This window comes from Cydia amplana, chromosome 10 (assembly GCF_948474715.1).
Source record: "Cydia amplana chromosome 10, ilCydAmpl1.1, whole genome shotgun sequence".
In the NCBI taxonomy this organism is placed as follows: domain Eukaryota; kingdom Metazoa; phylum Arthropoda; class Insecta; order Lepidoptera; family Tortricidae; genus Cydia; species Cydia amplana.
Window position 1 is genome coordinate 1280275 of NC_086078.1, and position 24004 is coordinate 1304278.

Sequence of the window (24004 nt, forward strand, 5' to 3'; positions counted from 1 at the left end):
ATATTTTTATTTTTTGCACCATTTTTGAGAAAAGCACTATATATGACTCGGCTGGAAGGCTACTTGCTGGCTTCGGATTCAATTAAACGGATTCCCAAGGTCGTCCGTTTAAAACGAATCCTCAGCCTGCAAGTAGCTACAGTAGAGTCCGGTTATAACGACGCCCAAGGGACCGCTGATATTACGTCGTACTAACCGGACGTCGTACAAAACGAACTGCCAATTTTAATATATTTTTTTAATCAAAATAATTACGTAATTTTGTATTTATTAATATTTATACGACAATCAAAGAAGAAAAAAACATTTCCTTTAAAATATATATTTACGTTACTTTGTCTTAAATGGAGAGACTTGTGTGTTTAGAAGAAGCCACTTTTCAAGGTACGCGTAGTCAACTCACTCGTCATCCGCAAATTACTCGAATCCCGTAAAATAAAAAGTCGTAATTCTTGGGGATCTAATCCAGCTGACGTTGTTTTATCACACAGTTCCTATGGCCATCTCTTGTGTCCATAGATTAGCTCGAAGGTACCTACCAAAATATTGCATTGTACCCAACTTATGTACATAATTATGTATGTGAAGTTTAAGCTCCATAGAATAATGGGAATTGGGTTTTATTTAGTTTGCTAGATTACGAAGTCACATGACTATTTCAACTTGCTGCGTAATTGCGTATAGGCAAAAGGGGGGAGGGGAGTTGGGTGCGCGGGACGGAGTAAGCTTCTTACCAAATATTTATTTGTAAAAACTACGTCGCTCGTCGTTGTAACCGGACTTGACGGACGAATTTTGAGTCAATTTCCGTCGTTAAAAGCGATCGGTCGTTATAAGCGGAGTCGTAATAAACGGTTGTACTTTCATAGTAGCTCATACTAAAACCAAACAAGTGCCCATACTTACGTCGCTATAAGCGGTTGGTTGTTATATGCGAAGTCGTACTAATCGGACTCTACTGTACTTCCGAACCTCGACAATAATGTACTATTTCAGAATAAGGATTGTTTTAGCTTTGTCAATCAAGATGGGAATAAAATTATTAAAACTTGACAATCCAGCAAAGTTCTTATGATTCTGAATAAAAAATCTAAAATAGCAAATTCTGATCAACTGATAGCTATTTTATAACTCAGTGCTCGATATTCGTCATCTAACTCTTAACAAAAAACCGGCCAAGTGCGAGTCGGACTCGCGTTCCAAGGGTTCCGTACATTAAGTCCGACTCACGCTTGACTGCACATTTCTAATAGGTTTCTAATAGGTCCTGTCATCTAGAAGAACTATTATGTGTATTTTTTTCAAAATGTTAGACCCAGTAGTTTCGGAGATAAAGGGGGGTGAATAATCGGACAGGCAGACAGACGCATTAGTGATCCTATAAGTGTTCCGTTTTTTCCTTTTGAGGTACGGAACCCTAAAAAATAAGAAGATAAGTAGGTAGGTACCAATGAAAAGTTTAGACTTAAATTTAAAACAAGCGCGACAAATGTAGGCGTCAATGAGTTACATCAATAACACTTATACTTTCATAGTTTACGCTGAATTGCTTTTCACTAACCATATTCTTGTTTATCCCGGGATAAACACAACTGAACATTTGACATGAATCTCAGTGAATTTCTCTTCCACAGTACTCGGAACGTTTAAAATGCGCATTCCAATAAAATACTACGATCTAAATATTAAAGTATCGAAAACAAGGTGGATATTATACGGGGAGCGCGTATAATGTGCATTATGGGGCACATGTGCGTTATGTCAAATGAACATCAGTTTTAAGTATAGCAGCTAAGTTCCATATTTCATTGGCAGCACCGTGTCGCGTCGCTCGCTTGCGACTATTGGCTACCAGTGAAAAATGGAATCTAACTTCTGTATAGAAGGTTCAAATTCATTTGACTACCTCTCACTCTAGCCGTATTTCGTACTCAAGTGTCGAGGCGCGTCCCACTACAGTTAAAGGATTTTGAACCGTATATACTGCTTTTACGTTCCATATTTTAATAGCAGTGTCGCACCTGCTCGCGATGCACTTTGCCATTGAAATATGGAATATAACTACTGTATAGAAGGTTCAAATTACGATACCTTTCCATTTTCATGTGAGTTAGGCATTACACATGCAAAGTGTCTACGTTTGAGGCCAGGGTTTTTGGACTCGGTGTTTTTCTTCAATTGTTAAGTTTCTTGCGAAATGATTTTTATTGCAATACATGTGATTCGATTCAGTTCAGGAATATAATACAAATTGATTGATTTCGAACGCCTTACACTTCTTTTACACTCACTCAATAACTCTTAAAAATGGAATTTTGGGGATAATAGTATTATCTAACTTTGATTTTTTTATCGGCGAAAAGAGAAGAGTCGTGGAATATAAGGGACCCCATACATTCTCTTTCCGCACAGACTCTACAACTTGAAATGAAATGGCCCATTAGATTAGGTACAATCGGGGACATTGCCGGTGAACCACTTCAGATTTTTTTTACCTCGATCCTTACGAGCGAGCTAAACTCCGCCTCCCAAGATAACCAATTATGATGCATTTAGGAATCTTTATGTTAATAAAGAAATGGGTTAAAACAGGTAATGAGATAAACAATAGGTAGTAAGGACAGTTTATTAGTTGTTTAGACTAAGCTTCGCCTCCCCATAAAGATAACCAATTAGGATGCATTTTGGATCCCTTATCTTAGTTTGCAAATGCCGACAATGGACGGCAATAAACTTTACCTGAGCTAAACTTTTTTCAACACCATGTGGGTTTTGAGTGCCATCACTTTTATGATATCGCCTGCCCGCCTGCAAGATGTTTAAACGATTTGTGCCCTTAAAAGTGGTTCACCGGGAATGTCCCCGATTGTACATATTATGTACATGATCTTCGGGGATTATTCCACTGTTGAACAGGTACTGAATTATTGAAGAGACGCGCGACGCTTGCGCCGCCATTCGTGCGTTCAGTTCGTTTTGGAATTCATACTGTTTTAGTGTGAGACGAAAAGTTTTCGGTATAATCGTGAGGAAAAAGTGAGTGAGGGATTAATGTTTAAATGTGTGTTTTAAGTTAAAAAAAAAGGAATAATTTTAGTGTAACAATTATTTCTAACGATGTTATATTTAAATGTTTTTTTTTTCGTATCTCCTAGGATTAGGCTTTTAAGTAAAAAAGTGAACATTTTTAATATTTTTTGTATCGGTTCTCGATCTTGGTCTTAAAAAAATATTTTAAAACAAAATACTGTGCATGTAGTTTCATTAGTGAAATCTAGGCTTTTAGAAACAGTAATAAATATCAAAAAAGGAAGGCTAATAAAAAAGGCGTTTTCCTAATATAAAAGAGGAAACTCCTCAAAAACTCCAAAGTTATGACCAATTTTTAATTCACTTTCCTTTTATTCGTTGCATAGCCATAACAGGATACCTAAAGGTTAAAGAACAATAAATATTAAACAAACAAGAATACTTGGGAGTAACTAATGAATGAGTTATAATTAGCTGTTTGTTAGCGTGCCAAGTGTCCTAAAAACACAAGTCAAATGTTCAGATCAACGTCAAAAGAAAAACAAGACGTGAAACGTAAATATTGAAACGAATTTAAGTTGAATAAGATCATTAAACGGTTGTTCTTATTCAATATAGTGTAAGAATACTTTTTAGGGTTCCGTAGCCAAAAAAAAATGGATTCGTCATGTCTGTCCGTCCGTATGTTACAGCCACTTTTTTCCGAAACTATAAGAACTATACTATTGAAACTTGGTAAGATGTATTCTGTGAACCGCATTAAGATTTTCACACAAAAATAGAAAAAAAAAACAATACATTTTGGGGGTTCCCCATACTTAAAACTGAAACTCAAAAAAAAAAATATCAAACCCATACGTGTGGGGTATCTATGGACAGGTCTTCAAAAGTGATGTTGAGGTTTCTAATATCCATTTTTTTCTAAACTGAATAATTTGCGCGAGAGACACTTCCAAAGTGGTAAAATGTGTGTCGTCGTCCCCCTGTAACTTCTAAAATAAGAGAATGATAAAACTAAAAAAAATATATGATGTAATCCATGCAAACTTCCACCGAAAATTGGTTTGAACGAGATCTGGTAAGTAGTTTTTTTCTAATACGTCATAAATCGTAAACCGCATTTACCTTTCATTCAATCAATAATAATAATTATGTTACTTGCTGCTACGGAACCCTTCATGGGCGAGTCCGACTCGCGCTTGGCCGCTTTTTCTTAAAATATGTAATTAGGGACATATCAGTACATACTAACAATCTAACCTAATGTAACAATTAAGCTAATGCAATGAACCAAATATTTAAATAGGTATATAAAATCTTTGGTCACTCGCGTACTTTTGGTCGGATACCGCCACTGTTTAGGGTGCATTGTGTTGCGGATAGCAAATTTTTATCAAACAAGTCGGCAGTGTTTTCTATCCGCAGTTTAGCCGACAGTACAAAACGCGAACTGTACTAGTATCTACTACATTGTAAATTAGTGTTAACACACCAGTAATTATCAACTCCGGTTTCCCGCGAGATCTATTGCAGTGTTTTGAAGTTTTGCATTGCGTTTGCTGTAATGCAAGTATGTACCTAGTAATCTTTTTTTAATAATATCTGTTGTGTTTTTTCAACTGACTTCGATTAATGTGTCTGATATCTTTAACAATTTTAAAGAATCTTTATCATCTGTAATGGTATATTTAACCAAACAAAAACTTAAAACGCTTAAGTGGTGGTGTTATTTTTAAGAATGCATTGCGGAATTGAAAATTAAAACATTGTATTTTAGTGACCTACTATAAAAAATTATTAATAATTATAGAATAGAATATCATTTGTTCTGTTTGTTCTATTCTAATAAATAGTATTTAAAAAGTCTTGTCAATTTCATTTCTGTCAAAGAGAAACGACAAATATTTCAAAGCAGTCGACAGCATCCTTATTGCCTCACCATTAATATGTTGTCACATTGCACTTAATACCTCATCTACCGCGAAACCCTAAATACGTATAGCTGACGGAAATTTAATTTGTCAACGTTATTTTTACCTTTTACCAATCAGAATTTAAACTGTATTTTGCCTGAATAACTGTATCATCAAACTAACTAGACTTATTTTGCAGGTTCACAAGTGTTACGGCGAAGAGCTAGGCTTCAACTCTGACGACGAGGGATATTCGCGAGACTTGCCTGATTCAGCGGCTTTGCCTGAGATAGTCGACCTGCCCGACACCGCCTCTGAGGTAAGACCGTAGATCACGTTGTGTTGTATTATTCGTATACCATACCATCATTATTATGTAAAATTGGGCTTGCATTTTCAAACACTTGCTGTTCCAAGTAAAGATTACACATTTACACAGTAGATTGAAAACATAGTCGGGGCATTATCTATGAAAAGGGACCTTATTGTCGATGGCGCTTACGCCGCACAACGTCGCGCGGCATTGTATTTATATCGGAGTATCGTTAATCATGGCGTAAGCGCCAACGACAATAAGGTCCCTTTTCATAGATAACGTCACAGTTAAACTACAACTCTTTTAACATCTTAAACAAAACCAACCTAATTGTCAACTGATTAAAGTTCAAAATCAATTTAAACTCTCGAAACGAATCTCTAAATCTGTAAAAAAAATTCTAATCACCCAACAAAGACGTATTGTTATCGACTGTTATCGATAGCAGGTGATAGGTGATAGCGATAACTGGTAGATAGCTACCGCTTTCTGTGTGCGAGTTACGTGTGTGTTGTGTTTTTATTATCTTGGGTCCGAGAGTCATTTTTGCAGTTTTGAATTTGGAAACCTCATTTATTCCATTATAGTTCAAAATTGGATTGGATCTAGTCTTTATAAAAAGAAGGATATTATTTGCATGAATGTGAGATGGGGCTTATAGAGAAGTCTAAGAAGTCCGTAAGTAAGCGGTTTTTATACGTTTATAGTTTTGATGTGAATATAGATACATATATAATCTCTTGCCGTCTACAAATCAAAACTTTTTAAAACTAATGCAATTTTGATTTGCCTAATAAAGATTTGATGATAGACACAGGAAGTTGCCATAGGAACTCTGTTTGAACCTAATTGTGTTTGGTTTTGTTAGAATTAGAATTGTGTCAAAGAATATCTGTTGCCTGTTGAAAGAAACGTAGTCGGCTATAAAAACTCGCGTTTTGTACACATAATTAATGTTATTAACGGTTCTAATGTGATTAAATTTCATTATTTTACCTTTTTTCCGACGTTTCAGCCAGGTTCCACTAGCTGTAGTCACGGATTAAATCACGTTAGACCCGTTAATAACATTAATTACAAAAACTTGTGTCAAAAATTAATTTATGACCAAAAAATTATTATTATTACAAAGAGAGGAAACGTGACGAACATTGGAAAGTATATATGTATATTTTTTCGAGCCTGTTATAGTGTCCCACTACTGGGCAAAGGCCTCCCCCCCTTGAAAGAAAGAAAATACATTTATTTACGTCAAACTAAACCAGTTAATTACATAAGATATATAAAAGAGATAGACGTTAAAAAGGACCCCCACTCAGCGTAATGCTACGCTAAGCCGCAGCGCTGATTTTCAGTGGGGACCTAACTTATAATTAACTTAAGGCTAATAAGAAATAGAGGAAAATTAACACGTAGAGGAAAAAAACAAATAAAATGGATAAACCCGTAATTAAAAGAAGAAAGTTAAATAAAACAAAACAAATGAAACAACTTGGGTAAGAACGCTGTAAAAATTATATGAACTGAAATGCTACAAACGAATGCTAAAAAAGTTAAATATTTCAATTTTGCCCAAAGATAATTAATGACATGGGGTTGTTGCTGCTGCTAAATGTTTTGGGTGTTAAAAAACAGCATACGACATTTATATTTGAAACTGTTAACGGTTTTGACGGTTTGGTTGTTATCGTTATCCACGACTCGCGTTGTTGGCTATAGGAAAGTATAAATATATATATACACGTTTATGATGATGATGATTGTGTTGCCAGGAGTTGGCGGAGACTTCGTCGATGGACGCGGGCGGCGACCGCGACGAGTCGCGCGAGCGGAACCAACGCGTACGAGACTGCTCACCCACAGGTACCATTTACTATAGCTCCTTTTTAGGGTTCCGTACCCAAAGGGTAAAAACGGGACCCTATTACTAAGACTTCGCTGTCCGTCCGTCCGTCTGTCACCAGGCTGTATCTCGCGAACCGTGATAGCTAGACAGTTGAAATTTTCACAGATGATGTATTTCTGTTGCCGCTATAACAGCAAATACTAAAAACAGAATAAAATAAAGATTTAAGTGGGGCTCCCATACAACAAACGTGATTTTTGACCGAAGTTAAGCAACGTCGGGCGGGGTCAGTACTTGGATGGGTGACCGTTTTTTTTGCTTGTTTTTTGTTGATGGTGCGGAACTCTCCGTGCGCGAGTCCGACTCGCACTTGGCCGGTTTTTTAGCATTAGAAAGAAGGTAAGCGATCTTGACATGTCTTTTTAATGAAAATCACTATTGAAAAATAAGTCACAGGAAATATGTTAGAATTATAAATCATATACGATCTTATACATTCTTTTGCTTTCATAAGTAATATAAACTATTTTTTTAAAGAGTTTTTCTATATTTTTTTAATAATAAGACACTTCAAGATTGTTTACCTTTTTTCTAATGCTAAAAAAACGAACTATTACTTCGTTTCGTCGTAACCAAACGAACTATAATAGGGACGTGTTAAATAATAAAAAATAGATAGAAAATGAGCAATTTATCACAATAAATTGTCGATAGTAAAATTGCATTTAACCAATTTCCAATACCGAAGTGATCCCATAAGAAATCCGTGTTTTGTACGGAGCTCTAAAAATTTTGCCACGGCTCATGGGAGCCTGGGGTCCGCTTGGCAACTAATCCCAGGAATTGGCGTGGGCACTAGTTTTTACGAAAGCGACTGCCAACCCTTCGTACCCAGAGGGTAAACTTAGGCTCTATTTTGATTATTCCGGTTTCCTAACGATGTTTTCCTTCACCGAAAAGCGACTGCCGCGACTGGTAAATATCGAAAGATATTTCGTACAGTCGCCATCAGATATATCGGAGCGGCCAAGGTGCTCGAAAATATCTGAACAAGCACTCTAACGCTTGATATATCTGATGACGACTTGTCCAGCGCTGTGGAGGTAATGGCGGCCAAATTAAAAGCAAGGAATATACTATATTAAGTTTAATGTTAAGCAGAAGGCTGGTTGGAAAAAGTGATCGTATATACAGGCAAGTAGGTTCTTATATAGCTATCGTACAGCGCCACACTACTGATTACTTATGAACTATTACATATACTGACATACCTAAACTAAGCTGTTGAGCTCGTATGCTAGTACATAGGAGTTTCGGTAGATGTCACCTTATTTACATATTATAGAACTGTGGTGCTGTCTACCGGTGATTTATATCTAATATCTATTAATAAGTTTGAGAGCCCTAACCTAGATGGCGTAGGCAAGTAGGTATTGCATAGCATAATACCTATTTGTCCATTCCCTGATAAGATAGGTCTTAACACGACTGTACTTAAGTTCCGAAAAACTCATTGGTACGAGCCGGGGTTCAAACCCGACACCGCTACTTACTATTTACTTTACGAGATATGATTTGGTTGGTCTCTGCCTACCCCTCCGGGAAATAGGCGTGATTATTATACCCCGGCCGGCGAGAGCAAAAATGCGTTGACAGCTTAATAGTGCGAGGACACACACTTTGGTCGATGTCGATAAAAACAACACGATGTACTGGACCACTGTTATGATATGCAGAAGTATTAATTATTGTTGTAAACAAAATTAAAACCAAGTATTTGTATTTATTCAGTTTAAAATTGTTTTAGGGTTATTCTTAGAAACGCGTGGAGGTATCAAGTTGAAATAAATAACAAATACTAATGGCTCAGTTTAAAAAAAAATTGTGCTTAATTAAAAGTCGACTATTCTATCGACATCCATATGTCGATAGAATAGTCGATATTTAATTAAGCACTAGGAGCAGACGCATTTTTGCTCTCGCCGGCCGGGGTATGGACTGATTATATGTATGTATGTATGTATGTATGTATGATTTGGTTCACAGTGGGCAACGGCGGTGGTCTCGGCGCTGACGGCGACGCGCTCCCGACAGACATGTCGGATTCCAGCGACTCCGAGCCGGACAAACCACACAAGTCAGTACCACCAGTGAAACCAACCGTATTTACTTAGCAATACGATTCAAATTACAACGGCGGCGGGCTCGGCGCTGACGGAGACGCGCTCCCGACAGACCACCAGTGAACCCAACCGTATTCTCTTAGCAATAGGATTCAAATTACAACGGCGGCGGGCTCGGCGCTCCCAACAGAAAAAACCAACCGTATTTTCTAGGCAAGACAATTCAAATCTGTTTGAAGTGTAATTTAGCTCACGCTTGGTTTGAGTACGCTTGGCCGGTTAATACTCATAGAGAATAAATGTATGTAGTTTTTTTAGGATATCATGTTTCCTTTCAGCCTTCTTATATGATTTTAAAAGTACATTCACTAAACGCCGGCTTCCAATCAAATGGTTGAAGAACAACCAGCCAAGTTGACCGCGTCAGATGGCTGAACGACTGCCTGGCTGAGACATACCAGAGGCGACTGAAAAGTTCGCGGCCTTAGAAAAAAATTTGAAAGAGTGTTAATTATTAATCGTTAGTAATGGCGACAATATTTAAACTGCCAAAGAGGCGGGGAAAAAGTAGTTATTTTTCTTTTTTTTTTCTAGCTTGGGCCGGGAATATTTCAGCCTCCCCTTGTGTCACTGTAAAATTGTAAACACTCGTCAGTTCATTATTTTTTTTTTTTTTTTGTGTGAAAAATCATTTATTTACAAACAAGATATATACAGTGTATTACTAAAAGAAATTAAAAACTAGCTTAAATCTAAAATAGGCCCTTGAGGCATTGTACCAAGGATGCTGGCGACATTTCCTCGCTGTATCGCAATGCTGATACGTTGTTGTTGTCGTCAGTTTATAATCTCGCTAGTTAAATTATAAACTGACGGTACGGAGATTATAAACGAACCTAACCTATGTACGTTAGATTGTAAACTAAAGTATGTATGTTAGATTGTAAACTAACGGGTTCACAATCTTACGGTTTCATATATAAGGTGCAGTTATTAAAAACAGACTTGGTTGTTTCAGTGGCGGCGGCGCAGAGAAATGCACCAACACCCACAGCGGCAAAGTGTTACTGCGCCAGGAGTTCCCGTTCCCCATCGACCAAATGTTCACCATGATCTTCACCAACTCCAAGTTTAACCTGGAACTGTTGGCGGCTAGGGGCACGACCGACTATGTGCAGGTGAGCCATCTAGTAAACCAACGCTGTAACTTAACGACATGACACCCACAATGTTACTGCAAAATGCAGAAATGTAATCCCTACACCAGAAAAGTGTTAATGCTCCAAGAGTTCCCGTTCCCCATCGACCAGATGTTCACCATGATCTTCACCAACTCCAAGTTTAACCTGGAACTGCTGGCTGCTAGGGGCACGACGGACTATGTGCAGGTGAGCCATCTAGTAAACCAACGCTGTAACTTAACGACATGACACCCACAATGTTACTGCGAAATGCAGAAATGTAATCCCCACACCAGAAAAGTGTTAATGCTCCAAGAGTTCCCGTTCACCATGATCCTCACCAACTCCAAGTTTAACCTGGAACTGTTGGCTGCTAGGGGCACGACCGACTATGTGCAGGTGAGCCATCTAGTAAACCAACGCTGTAACTTAACTACATGACACCCACAATGTTACTGCGAAATGCAGAAATGTAATCCCCACACCAGAAAAGTGTTAATGCTCCAAGAGTTCCCGTTCACCATGATCTTCACCAACTCCAAGTTTAACCTGGAACTGTTGGCTGCTAGGGGCACGACCGACTATGTGCAGGTGAGCCATCTAGTAAACCAACGCTGTAACTTAACGACATGACACCCACAATGTTACTGCGAAATGCAGAAATGTAATCCCCACACCAGAAAAGTGTTAATGCTCCAAGAGTTCCCGTTCACCATGATCCTCACCAACTCCAAGTTTAACCTGGAACTGTTGGCTGCTAGGGGCACGACCGACTATGTGCAGGTGAGCCATCTAGTAAACCAACGCTGTAACTTAACGACATGACACCCACAATGTTACTGCGAAATGCAGAAATGTAATCCCCACACCAGAAAAGTGTTAATGCTCCAAGAGTTCCCGTTCACCATGATCCTCACCAACTCCAAGTTTAACCTGGAACTGTTGGCTGCTAGGGGCACGACGGACTATGTGCAGGTGAGCCATCTATCTTGTGAACTAACGCTGTAACTTAACTACATGACACCCACAATGTTACTGCGAAATGAAGAAATGTAACCCCCCACACCAGAAAAGTGTTAATGCTCCAAGAGTTCCCGTTCACCATGATCTTCACCAACTCCAAGTTTAACCTGGAACTGTTGGCTGCTAGGGGCACGACGGACTATGTGCAGGTGCGCCATCTGTCTTGTAAACTAACGCTGTAACTTAACAAAATGACACCCACAATGTTACTGCAAAATGCAGAAATATAATCCCCACACCAGAAAAGTGTTAATGCTCCAGGAGTTCCCGTTCCCCATCGACCAGATGTTCACCATGATCTTCACCAACTCCAAGTTTAACCTGGAACTGCTGGCTGCTAGGGGCACGACGGACTATGTGCAGGTGAGCCATCTGTCTAGTAAACCAACGCTGTAACTTAACGACATGACACCCACAATGTTACTGCGAAATGCAGAAATGTAATCCCCACACCAGAAAAGTGTTAATGCTCCAAGAGTTCCCGTTCACCATGATCTTCACCAACTCCAAGTTTAACCTGGAACTGTTGGCTGCTAGGGGCACGACCGACTATGTGCAGGTGAGCCATCTAGTAAACCAACGCTGTAACTTAACGACATGACACCCACAATGTTACTGCGAAATGCAGAAATGTAACCCCCACACCAGAAAAGTGTTAATGCTCCAAGAGTTCCCGTTCACCATGATCTTCACCAACTCCAAGTTTAACCTGGAACTGTTGGCTGCTAGGGGCACGACGGACTATGTGCAGGTGAGCCATCTATCTTGTGAACTAACGCTGTAACTTAACTACATGACACCCACAATGTTACTGCGAAATGAAGAAATGTAACCCCCCACACCAGAAAAGTGTTAATGCTCCAAGAGTTCCCGTTCACCATGATCTTCACCAACTCCAAGTTTAACCTGGAACTGTTGGCTGCTAGGGGCACGACGGACTATGTGCAGGTGCGCCATCTGTCTTGTAAACTAACGCTGTAACTTAACAAAATGACACCCACAATGTTACTGCAAAATGCAGAAATATAATCCCCACACCAGAAAAGTGTTAATGCTCCAGGAGTTCCCGTTCCCCATCGACCAGATGTTCACCATGATCTTCACCAACTCCAAGTTTAACCTGGAACTGCTGGCTGCTAGGGGCACGACGGACTATGTGCAGGTGAGCCATCTGTCTAGTAAACCAACGCTGTAACTTAACGACATGACACCCACAATGTTACTGCGAAATGCAGAAATGTAATCCCCACACCAGAAAAGTGTTAATGCTCCAAGAGTTCCCGTTCACCATGATCTTCACCAACTCCAAGTTTAACCTGGAACTGTTGGCTGCTAGGGGCACGACCGACTATGTGCAGGTGAGCCATCTATCTTGTAAACCAACGCTGTAACTTAACTACATGACACCATAGAGAAAAAAATACATAGAGTGCTCACTCCATACATCAGTTTTAGTACCAAAAAGACTATTAGCATCTAGCATCGAGTAGCGGAACTATCAGTACTGCTACTTGACAATAGATGTAGCACCGACCGGAAAGTCTTATGCTGTTGAGATAAGACTTTCCGGTCGGTGTTACATCTATTGTCAAGTAGCAGTACTGATAGTTCCGCTACTCGATGTTAGATGTAGACACTGAAATTAATAGTCTGAACTGATATATGGAGTGAGCACTCTTGTCTTTATTTCTCTATGATGACACCCACAATGTTACTGCGAAATGAAGAAATGTAACCCCCACACCAGAAAAGTGTTAATGCTCCAAGAGTTCCCGTTCCCTATCGACCAGATGGTCACCATCCAAGTTTAACCTGGAACTGCTGGCTGCTAGGGGCACTACTGATTACGTTCAGGTTATTTCCAGCCACAGACAATCCAACCTCTAGACATAGCATAGTCGCGCTACCCCCTCTGCCACACATACGGTAGCGTTACTCCATCTTCGAGTCAATCCCGTGCCGTGATTGGTCCGTGTCTTTGAACGGACTAATCACCTCGTCCCCCCGCACCCCCATATTTTTGGCAGCATCGGTTTCATGAAAGAATTGGCCTAAGCTCAGTCTAGAGGTTGGATTGTCAGTGTTTCCAGCCCAAATATAAGATTGAAAATAGTAAAAAAAAACATTTTTAATACAATTTTTCATCACCCACTCGGTGTATTCTTTACTAAACTGCCTCGCTTCGGTCTCGGGCGGCAATCCCCTAGTTCCCTCTCTAAACAGTATTTATGTTCTATTCTTTGTTCTCAGGCACCTTGGCAAGCAGCCGCGAGTCTGAAATGTCGGCAAGTTAGCTACACATTAGGGCTCACGTCAGGACCTATAGGGCCTAAGGAAGTACACGTGACAGAGACACAAGTAAGTACTAACTTCAATTTCTATCCAATGGGTCTCCAAGTATTTTGAGCATTTCTTTTATTTTTTGCCATTTTTATATATTGCGACCCTTTTTTGCCACTTTTATGTTATTTCTACTCAGAATCACGAGCTCATTCGATCCTAATGGGATAAAAAAAATGTTTCAAGAGTTTTTTTCCTATTTGTTACCATTTCCCCATATACTTTGTTTTGTATGGCGGTAACAAAACGGAAAGTTTGAAAAAAATATGGAAATTTTAGGACACTTGTTTTCTCTTATAAGGATGAAAAGGGTTAGCAACGAATCGGTTAATAAGTTTAATTATATTAATTGATGTGTTAGAATCTAAATTTTAAAGGGTATTTCTGTGCCCCCTTCAATTCAGGCTTCCTATACTAATGATGTACATGTTTTATGGCGACCGGTCTGGCCTAGTGGATAGTGACCCTGCCTGTGAAGCCGCGGTCCTGGGTTCGAATCCCAGTAAGGGCATTTATTTGTGCGATGAGCACAGATATTTGTTCCTGAGTCATGGTTGTTTTCTATGTATTTAAGTATTTGTATATTATATATATCGTTGTCTGAGTACCCACAACACAAGCTTTCTTGAGCTTACCGTGGGGCTTAGTCAATTTGTGTAATAATGTCCTATAATATTTATTTATTATTTATTTATTAGGTTATGAACAAGTGTTCATGTCCGGGACACCTATATTCCATCGACTGCACGACAGAGAACGCGGGCATACCTTACGCGGACTACTTCACAGTTGAAGTCCACTATTGCTTGCAGGTGAATATTCATTGAGAGTTTATACAAAACAGGATGAAAATTTTGTATGGACTTACGAAGTTAATATCTCAAAAGTCAATAGCATTTATTTGTCTAACATAGGTACATATATATACATAAGTACAGGTCCCGCATACAGTGGCGGATTTCCCATAAGGCACAGTAGGCACGTGCCTAGGGCGGCGAGATATTAGGGGCGGCAAATTGTGACAAAAAAATCGCTGATGATAACAAGAAATAACTTAAAATTAGAGGCCAGGCAACGAATTCTCAAAAAAAGGTATAGAGGGAAATGCTTGGAACACAATTTTTGACTTCGTAACTTTGTTTGAACTAGTTAGGATGTGAACATATCAAAAGTCCCCGGCCGTAGCCCTTGAGCCGGGGGAAGAGGGAGGTTTGAAGGTCCTATTTTTCGGTTTTTCGCTTATATCTCGGAAACTATGCGTTCTAACGACTGATCATTGTACAAAATGAAAGCTGATTAAATTTGCTACAAGTTTTATACAGTCGAGTTTTTCGGTAGGTATCTTGTTTAGTTTTTGAGATAGCCGCTCTTGAATGTCTATAATTTTGCATTAAATTTCCAAAACCGAAAAATGGAACCTTCAAATCAAACCCCCCTACCCCCGCTCAAGGGCTACGGTCGGGGACTTTTGATATTTTCACCTCCTAACGAGTCCAAACAAAGTTACTAAGTTAAAAATGTGTCCCAAGCATTTCCCTCTATACCTTTTCGTTGCCTGACGTAAATGTAGTCAATATGATGGGTGCTGATGCTGAAGGGGCGGCTACAGGGTCAGAGCCTAGGGCGGCAAAGACTGCAAATCCGCCACTGCCCGCATACATCATCATCGTATCACTAGGTTGTGCCGTAAGGCATACAATTTTTCATTTATTCATTTTTTTTTCATTAATTGTGACTGCATGCTGTGCACAGTAACCATTAATTATCAAAATTATCTAATAAAAATTCACTTACAACTATAATATGCTTTGTCAACTAAAAATTTAAATAACTTACTTTTGAAACTTATCATCTTATCTGATTTCTTAGCTCATTTGAAATTTTATTCAAAAAAATATTAAAAATCTCGGCACGAGGCTGTAATACTTATTTATTTGTTGCAGCGGGTAGCAGAAAATTCCACAAGCTTGCAGCTTTTCGCGCAAGTGCGGTATAAAAAAAACATGTGGCCCATGGTTAAAGGTAAGAATGACCATGTAACAGGCTACACAGACACCGCATTATGAAGCGTTTACATGTCACACTAGGTCACCACACATGGGTGCAATTTTACTTATATAATACTACGTTTTGAGCAGCACAAGCGAGGTGTATTTTACACCATTTTGTAGTACCTATAATAGATTTAGCTCGATGGTGCCATAGTATTGCATTGTCGCCAACGTAGGTAAACATAACAGTTTTGAATGATTCACGGTTAGTTTCACTATACATACTTATATAGGGAGCTCGAAAACAATACAAAAGGTAATCACGGTTCATATCCCGGTCGATGTAAGTTTAGGTACACATGTAAGTGAAGATTGTGAAGTTTCAGCTCAATCGAATAAAGGCTTCGTCACACAGGCGCGTTTTACGGGCGGGGCGTGAGCGGGGCGCGTCGCTTTTACATATACGCTCACGCCCCGCCCGGAAAACGCGCCTGTGTGACGGAACCTTAATGGAAAGTCAGTCTAATTTAGCTTGCAAGATTTCGATAATTGTTTATTGCACCATGGTAAAACAAGTTGTTACAAAATAATGGTATCTCATGGACCCTAATAGGGTATGGCAAACATTTCCTTAAATTAAGTATTAAAAAAATATAAAACCGGCCAATTGCGAGTCGGACTCGCGCACGAAGGGTTCCGTACCATTATCTATTGTTGTATTTTTATAGCGGCAACAGAAATACATCATCTGTGAAAATTTCAACTGTCTAGCTATCACGGTTCATGAGATACAGCCTGGTGACAGACAGACGGACACACACATGTTACATGTTAAATAAAAGCTTGTAAAATGAGCATTATCATTTTAACTTACTCATACTCATACTCATACTCATTTATTGATAATATTCTTAAAATATTACATGTCAACATCAGAAAATACATTTATATTGTTAAATCATTAAATTAAAATTACAATGGTAATAAATTGATTAGTTATTATTTTTGTCATGGTCAAAGAACTCCGTAACAGTATAAAAGGTCTTATCATTAAGCCATTTTTTTAGTTTCTTATTGAACATATTGGCACTATCTGATATTTTAATGTCATTCGGCAGTTTATTGTAGATCCTAGGGCCTAGGACATGCATAGTCTTTGAAGACTTGCTTAGTTTGTGGGGTGCTGACATTAGTCGTTCCTTGCTTCCTAAACGGGTGCGAGTAAGTTTGTTGGTAGCAAATGTGTGTTTGTGTGTGTGTACGTGTTTAGCTATGCTGTATATGTATTGTGAGGGTAATGTGAGTATTTTCATGTCTGCGAATAGGTGTTTGGCTGACGTACCTGGTGGGGCTCTGGCTATTATTCTTAGGGCACGTTTCTGTAGTACAAAAACGCGATGCCACTCTGCCGCTGTGCCCCATAGTTCCAGGCCATAGCACATTATGGAATGGAAGAGTGAGAAGTAGGTTGAGCGTAGTTCTTTATACGGTAGCACATGAGTGAGCCTTCCCAAAGCAAAGCATGCACCGGAGAGCTTTTTACAAAGAATGTCTATGTGTTGGTTCCATTTGAGGGCGGAGTCTAGGGTTAGCCCGAGGAATTTTGCGTGTTTAATTTGTTCTATTTGTGTATTGTTAATGTGAATTGATAAGGGCCTAGGTGGTCTACCACCTAAATTAATATGCATTACTTGTGTTTTTCCTAGGTTAAGTACTAGGCCATTGAGGGTGAACCAGTTTTGCATTCGCTTGATGTCCTGAGTTATGAGTTCCTCTAGGTTTTGTATGGAGGGTGCTGTCAAAATGTCACAGGAGTCATCAGCGAATAGGTACATATCACCTTGGACGTTAGCAGGAAGGTCGTTAACCTGTAATAGAAAGCACAGGTTGGCTAGCGACGATCCTTGAGGTACACCGATGTCTACCCCCCCGTATTCCGATTGCACCTGGCCGCCTTTCAAGGCCACCACCTGCTTTCGCTGTTTTAGGAAATCAATCGTAAGTTTATGTGCTGTACCGCGAATGCCGGCGTGGTGGAGTTTTCCCGCTAAGACGTCGTGGTTACATAAATCGAATGCGCGTGTCATATCGCACAGTAAAATAGCGACGTGAGACGAGTTCTCTTTTGACATCATAATTTTATTTATTATTTCGCGGATCACGTTAATGCACGACCTGTTTTTCCTGTACGCGTATTGTTTATCGCTTAGTATATTAAAACGTTCGAAGAAAAGGGATAATCGTTGGCATATACAGTATTCGAAAAGTTTTCCAATCGCTGGTATTATACTAATTGGTCTATAGTTTTTTATGTCATCGATTTGCCCTTTTCCTTTATAAATTGGTACCACTTTTACGTTTTTTAAAACTTGTGGATAAATGCCGTTTTTAATTAAGAAGTTGAAAATATATATTAATTGTTGTAATATGAACGGCAATGCGATTTTTAAAAGTTTTGTCGAGATATTATAAATGTCGAGAGTATTTTTACAAGCAATTTTTTTCATTACGACGTCATGTAGTTCCTTCCCAGTAACAGGTTGTAGGTAAATTGAGACGTTGCTAGGATTTACGGTAAGTAGTAATAAACGATTTGTTTCGATTGGATTTGCGGTAGGCGCGTGAACGGCGGCGGCCGCAGATAGAAAAAATGTGTTTACATCGTTTGCTAACCGGCCTAATGACTCATAATACACACCTTCACTGTCGCGCAATGCACTGAGACTGCATTGATGTTTTGATGGAGCTCGGCCCGTGCATTGATTAACTATTTGCCAAAGTGTTTTTTGTTGGTTGGTACTCTTTTTTAAAGTGTTGGTATAGTACGATTGCTCTGCACGCTTCATGGTTTCTTCTAGTTTTAAGGTTAATGATAGTATTACTAAAATGAAGTGTTTATCTTTTGTGGCTGGGCCGTCTAACTTTAACAGGTCGTTTAGTAGTTGTTTTTGCATAATTATATCATTCGTTAGCCAAGGGCAGAGATTAGTGCGAGTGCGTGAGTTATTTTTAAGTGGAAAACAAGTGTTAGATTTGCTATTTAAGATCTGGATTATGTGTGAAAGAAGTGCAATTGGATCGTCGTTGTGTTTATACTAATTAAATATTAAAGCGCGACTTAAGTCGTGTTTCAGTAACGTCTAACCGTCACATTCCTGACAAAATGTATGGGATTTGACCGTCAGTTTTGTGCCGATTGCTAACCGGCCGTTAATGGTACACAGTTAAGTGAAAATGCCCAAATATCACGTTATGTTACCAGCATTCCTGGAAAAAAACACAATGTCGGGTCTAGATGACTTCGCGCGGCTCTTGGAGGCTCGGCTGCTCGGCGAGGCGGAAGGCGCGCAGCCCACCAAGCGGAAAGGCAGACGTACGAGGAGACAGACAGGTATACAATACTAATACTCTTTTCCCAAAAATGGACGGCAAAGTCGACGTTGCCGGTTAAAAAATAGGTCGCGAAGTGCGTAGTTTATGGTCAGTCAAAAAATTAAAAAGTTAAAAACATTGCAGTCTCAATTTCGGGACTGCAATGTTGCATACAAATTCCATTATTTAACGAGTTCCAAACTTTTTAAAACTTTAAATGGCCATATCAAATGAAGGCATAGGCCCATTAAACAGCCAAACAGATGATCAGCACTTATTATTATAATGTTGGTACCGCGACTATTTAGGTGTCTCATATAGGTTGGCGTATTTTCAGCAGAAAAATACACTACTTTTTTTTTTAAGGCGGCAAGCAAATCTTTTTAATGGTTTTACTTTTTTTCTGTGAAAATTAGAACTGCTTCTGTAAAATATTTATATTTCTTGCGCCATTTTTGAGAAAACCACTATATAGGACTCGGCTGGACTCCCAAGGTCGTCCGTTTAAAACGAATCCTCAGCCAGCAAGTAGCTACTTCCGAACTTCGACAATAATGTACTATTACGCTGCGCTAGGAGAAAATCTCACTTCCTGGCCAAGGCAACACGTAAAACTTTAGACAAACCACGGGCGGTAATTCGTAAAGTCCCAGATCGCATATTTATGGCCCTCGCCTTCGGTTCGGCCCACAAACACCTGCGATCTGGAGCATTCACGAATTCACCTCCCTACGTATGTAATGTACTATTACAGTACATATGGTGCTACTTTTCCGTACTAGTGCGGGAATAAGCACTTTCCGTGCCTGTGTCGAAAATTTAAAGCGCTATAATTATCTAATGTACACTTGTTCCGTTGTTCAATACACGTGCGACTCGTGTCGATTTTAAACACTCCTTTCGGTCTTGTTATAATTTCTTACTTTCCGCACCTGTATCGTTAATAATTAGTAACGATCCTTAACGGTTTTGTTAAAACAAAATAAACTTTATGAAATTATGATAGAGATACAATTGTGCACTTTATTTTGACACGAATACCATTTATCTTCTACAGGATGTTTATTTAGTCACCTGCAATTCATTGAGCCCTATTGACTAAATAAACACCCTATATTTATATCGTATAAACTTGGTTGATTTACACTCTCGTTACACAATTACCATTTTTCCAGCATCATCACAAGAAGCGGCCGCAGCCTCAGTAGTAAAACCCACAGCGGCCATCTTAGCCCCCCGGGCCAGTGTATCCAGGCCAGCAGGACGGAACAGTTCCTGGCTCGTCGGCATACTGGTGCTACTACTGCTGCTCAACGCTCTGCTCTACTACAGACTATATTATACCGCGCCGAAGACTATAGACGCCGCGGAACTACAAGACAGGTAACATTTATACAACGGCTTAGTTATACCTCTAAACTAATACTTGCACCATTCACTAACCCGGGGTTAACCGGTAAAACCTGAAGTTACCATGGTCACCAGTACAATTTGACACTGGGTTAACGGTTTAATCGGTTACCCCGGGTTAGTGGGATGGTGCAAGTTGACAACAAACGTAAAGATGCTATTTTACCTCATCATGTTGTCAAACGTGATAATCAAACTGCAACCAAAGTACGAGTCGTGTTTGATGCATCCCGCTAAAACGACAATGGGATTTGGCTTAACGGCTTATTCATAACAGGACCGACTTTGCAACCGGATAGGACCTAGCTAGGCTAGGTACAAAGCGGCGCAGAAATCAAGTTGGTTGACTGTATTAAAATAATAAAGTGTAACATAGCACTCTCATATTTGATGTAAATAATTTAATTTGTTCCCAAAGTTGCAAATAGCACCCGTCCAACTAGGCCACTAGAGTATGCCGGTTCAAAGTTCAAAGTGTTTTTATTGATTGATTGTGGGTTTTGATACTTTTGATTCGGTGATGGATAGCAATTCGCGTTGCGTTGACAATATCGTCACTGAGTCATGTTATTTTTCGCAGGATCAACTCCCTGAGCGGGGCTCAACTGGCGGACTGGTCGGCGTTGCTAGAGTCGCACTCGCGCCGTCAGCGCGGGCAGCTCCTCGCCTGGCGACGAGCGCTAGACGCGGCGCGACATCATCTAGCGCAGGTAAGTTGTCCTTTGTGCAGAAAAAAGCGGCCAAGTGCGAGTCGGACTCGCCCATGAAGGGTTCCGTATTTAGGCGATTTATGACGTATTAATAAAAAACTACTTGCTAGATCTCGTTCAAACCAATTTTCGGTGGAAGTTTACATGGTAATGTACATCATATATTTTTTTTAGTTTTATCATTCTCTTATTTTAGAAGTTACAGGGGGGGGACACACATTTTACCACTTTGGAAGTGTCTCTCGCGCAAACTATTCAGTTTAGAAAAAAATGATATTAGAAACCTCAATATCATTTTTGAAGACCTATCCTTAGATACCCCACACGTATGGGTTTGATGAAAAAAAAATTTGAGTTTCAGTTCAAAGTATGGGGAACCCCAAAAATTTATTGTTTTTTTTCTATTTTTGTGTGAAAATCTTAATGCGGTTCACAGAATACATCTACTTACCAAGTTTCAACAGTATAGTTCTTATAGTTTGGGAGAAAAGTGGCTGTGACATACGGACGGACAGACAAACGGACAGACAGACAGACGGACAGACAGACAGACATGACGAATCTATAAGGGTTCCGTTTTTTGCCATTTGGCTACGGAACCCTAAAAACGGGTTACTCTGTATGAAAATGGTTACCAATTATGTGCCGATGTAGTCAGTTCATTAGTCGATATTCAGCTGATACGATGTGACGCGTGGGTCTCTATTGTTTCCCAAAAAGTTTTAAGTCATAATGTATTGTTTGCCCGCATTTTCGTTAGTCATAATTTATTTGGTTCAGAAACGTGTCACTTTTCAGGATTGCCATAAAACAAACCTATCCTAACCATAGCCTTACGAAAATCCTGAAAAGTTAATGGTTTCAGTTTTATGACTAATGAATAAAAGAATGAAATCTTTTATTTCAGGCAACTAGTGGCCCATACATAATTACCTTAAAACTAGCATACATATTATAAAAATATAACTAAACACTAAAAAACACATTATGATTGCGATGCATTACGCAACCCCGCAGTGTCAGGGAACCGGCCGCGGAACCGCCGAAACTTGACACCCTACACCCTACCCTAATGATAATATGACAAACAATACATTATGACTTAAAACTTTATGGGAAACAAAGCCTCCTATACTCTCATATCACTTTTTGTCTCACTTGCCAAGTAGCCATTGACCACGTTAGTGTAAATGAGAAGTTTTAAGACCCCGCGAGGCCCCGTTTAGACAACTATTCACCGCACTATTATTGTTTCAGACGGAGCAAGCTCTCAAAAACCTACTAGAAACGATCAAACCGACATTGGAAGACGACGACTCGCCGCGGACTGACCTCTGAGCGACCATCGCCCCCAACATTGGCCGGGATTCGTCCGACACTGACTTGGATTCGTCCAACATTGTATTGAGTTCGTCCAATGTTGCCTCGAATTCGTCCGAAGTTGGCTTGGATTACTACAATGTCTTGGATTCGTCCAAAATTATCTTGGGTTCGTTCTACATTGGTTGGCTTCGTCCTACATTGGTTGGATTCGTACAGCACTGTCCAGGGTTCATGCATTATGGCAATGACTCGCTTATTAGTCAGTGTTGCTCATATAATGATTATGTTGATCTTTGACAAGAGTAAGTGCTTTGGTACCAACATATTGGTTATTGAATGTTGGAAACTGAATTGTTATGAGGTCAATATAAGTTATATTGGGTAATTTGTGACCAATTTAGGTATAGTCAGGTCACGCTAAGTTTACATGCAAAATATTACGTCAAGTTTGCAAAGTTAGCGTGGTCAGAGTCTATATAAATTACGTAACCTTTTAGCTAAGTTCAACAATTTATTGTCGTTTGGATTAAACGATATTAATCCAAACGCCAAACAATTATCATGATTATGGTCACTAATACATTCAATATTGTATATTATATGCTCTATAAATTCTATAATACATCTGACGCGGTCAATTATGTCGGTAATATAATCCAGACAGTCAGTAATATAATGACTTATGTTGGCACAGTATGTGGAACATAACAAATTATGTTGGTTACATAGTATGTAACATTAACGAATTATGTTGGTCGTATAGTCCACGATAATGAATTATGTTGGTCACAGTATGTGAAACATAATAATTTATGTTGATAATGTATCCACAATAGTTACTATTGTTTTTGACGCTGCAGCTATGGCCATGCGCGGAGACAAATGTGACATTCACAAGAAAAAGGTACCGTTGTCAATTGTCAATAAAGCCATAATACTATAAAGATGCAATTAGAAATTGCTTTTAAAGACAACCGACAATGTACATTTTGTCTGAAACTGTCACGTATAATGCTCTCAAATCTCGATTGCTTTTTACATTTATATATTTCATCGAAATAGCGACTAGATATTTAATGTGACGATATTATTGTAAAAAACTAGCATTTGCTCGCATAGATGTGAGCCTATCTCACAGTCGTCATCAGATATATCGGAGCGGCCAAGGCGCTCACAAATATCTGAACACGCCACTATTGTCAAGGCGTTAGAGTCGTGTTCAGATATTTTTGAGCACCTCGGCCGCTCCGATATATCTGGTGACGACTGTACAACATAGTACCCCTTAGTACTCCCGTACCTACTAAAATAGTATATAACCCTTTGGGGATGTGTCCAAGGATAAAAAGTTTCAGTTCGCGTGCGTTATAAGCTATATGTACGCTAAAAGTCAGCCAGTCATAAATAATACAATATTATAATATTT

General features: G+C 39.3%; 1 protein-coding gene across 1 annotated transcript in view; it reads left to right on the plus strand.

Moving 5' to 3' along the window:
• Positions 1 to 22976, plus strand: part of LOC134651491 (protein Aster-B-like) — a 44738-nt gene extending 21762 nt beyond the window's left edge. The window contains exons 8-18 of the mRNA XM_063506606.1: positions 5143 to 5262; positions 7032 to 7122; positions 9152 to 9242; positions 10247 to 10406; positions 13683 to 13790; positions 14471 to 14584; positions 15716 to 15794; positions 19026 to 19154; positions 20311 to 20518; positions 21126 to 21255; positions 22513 to 22976. Coding sequence (XP_063362676.1) covers positions 5143 to 5262; positions 7032 to 7122; positions 9152 to 9242; positions 10247 to 10406; positions 13683 to 13790; positions 14471 to 14584; positions 15716 to 15794; positions 19026 to 19154; positions 20311 to 20518; positions 21126 to 21255; positions 22513 to 22593 — 1311 coding nt within the window. The 3' untranslated portion in view covers positions 22594 to 22976. The remainder of the gene's footprint in view (positions 1 to 5142; positions 5263 to 7031; positions 7123 to 9151; positions 9243 to 10246; positions 10407 to 13682; positions 13791 to 14470; positions 14585 to 15715; positions 15795 to 19025; positions 19155 to 20310; positions 20519 to 21125; positions 21256 to 22512) is intronic.
• The last annotated feature ends 1028 nt before the right edge of the window (positions 22977 to 24004 follow it).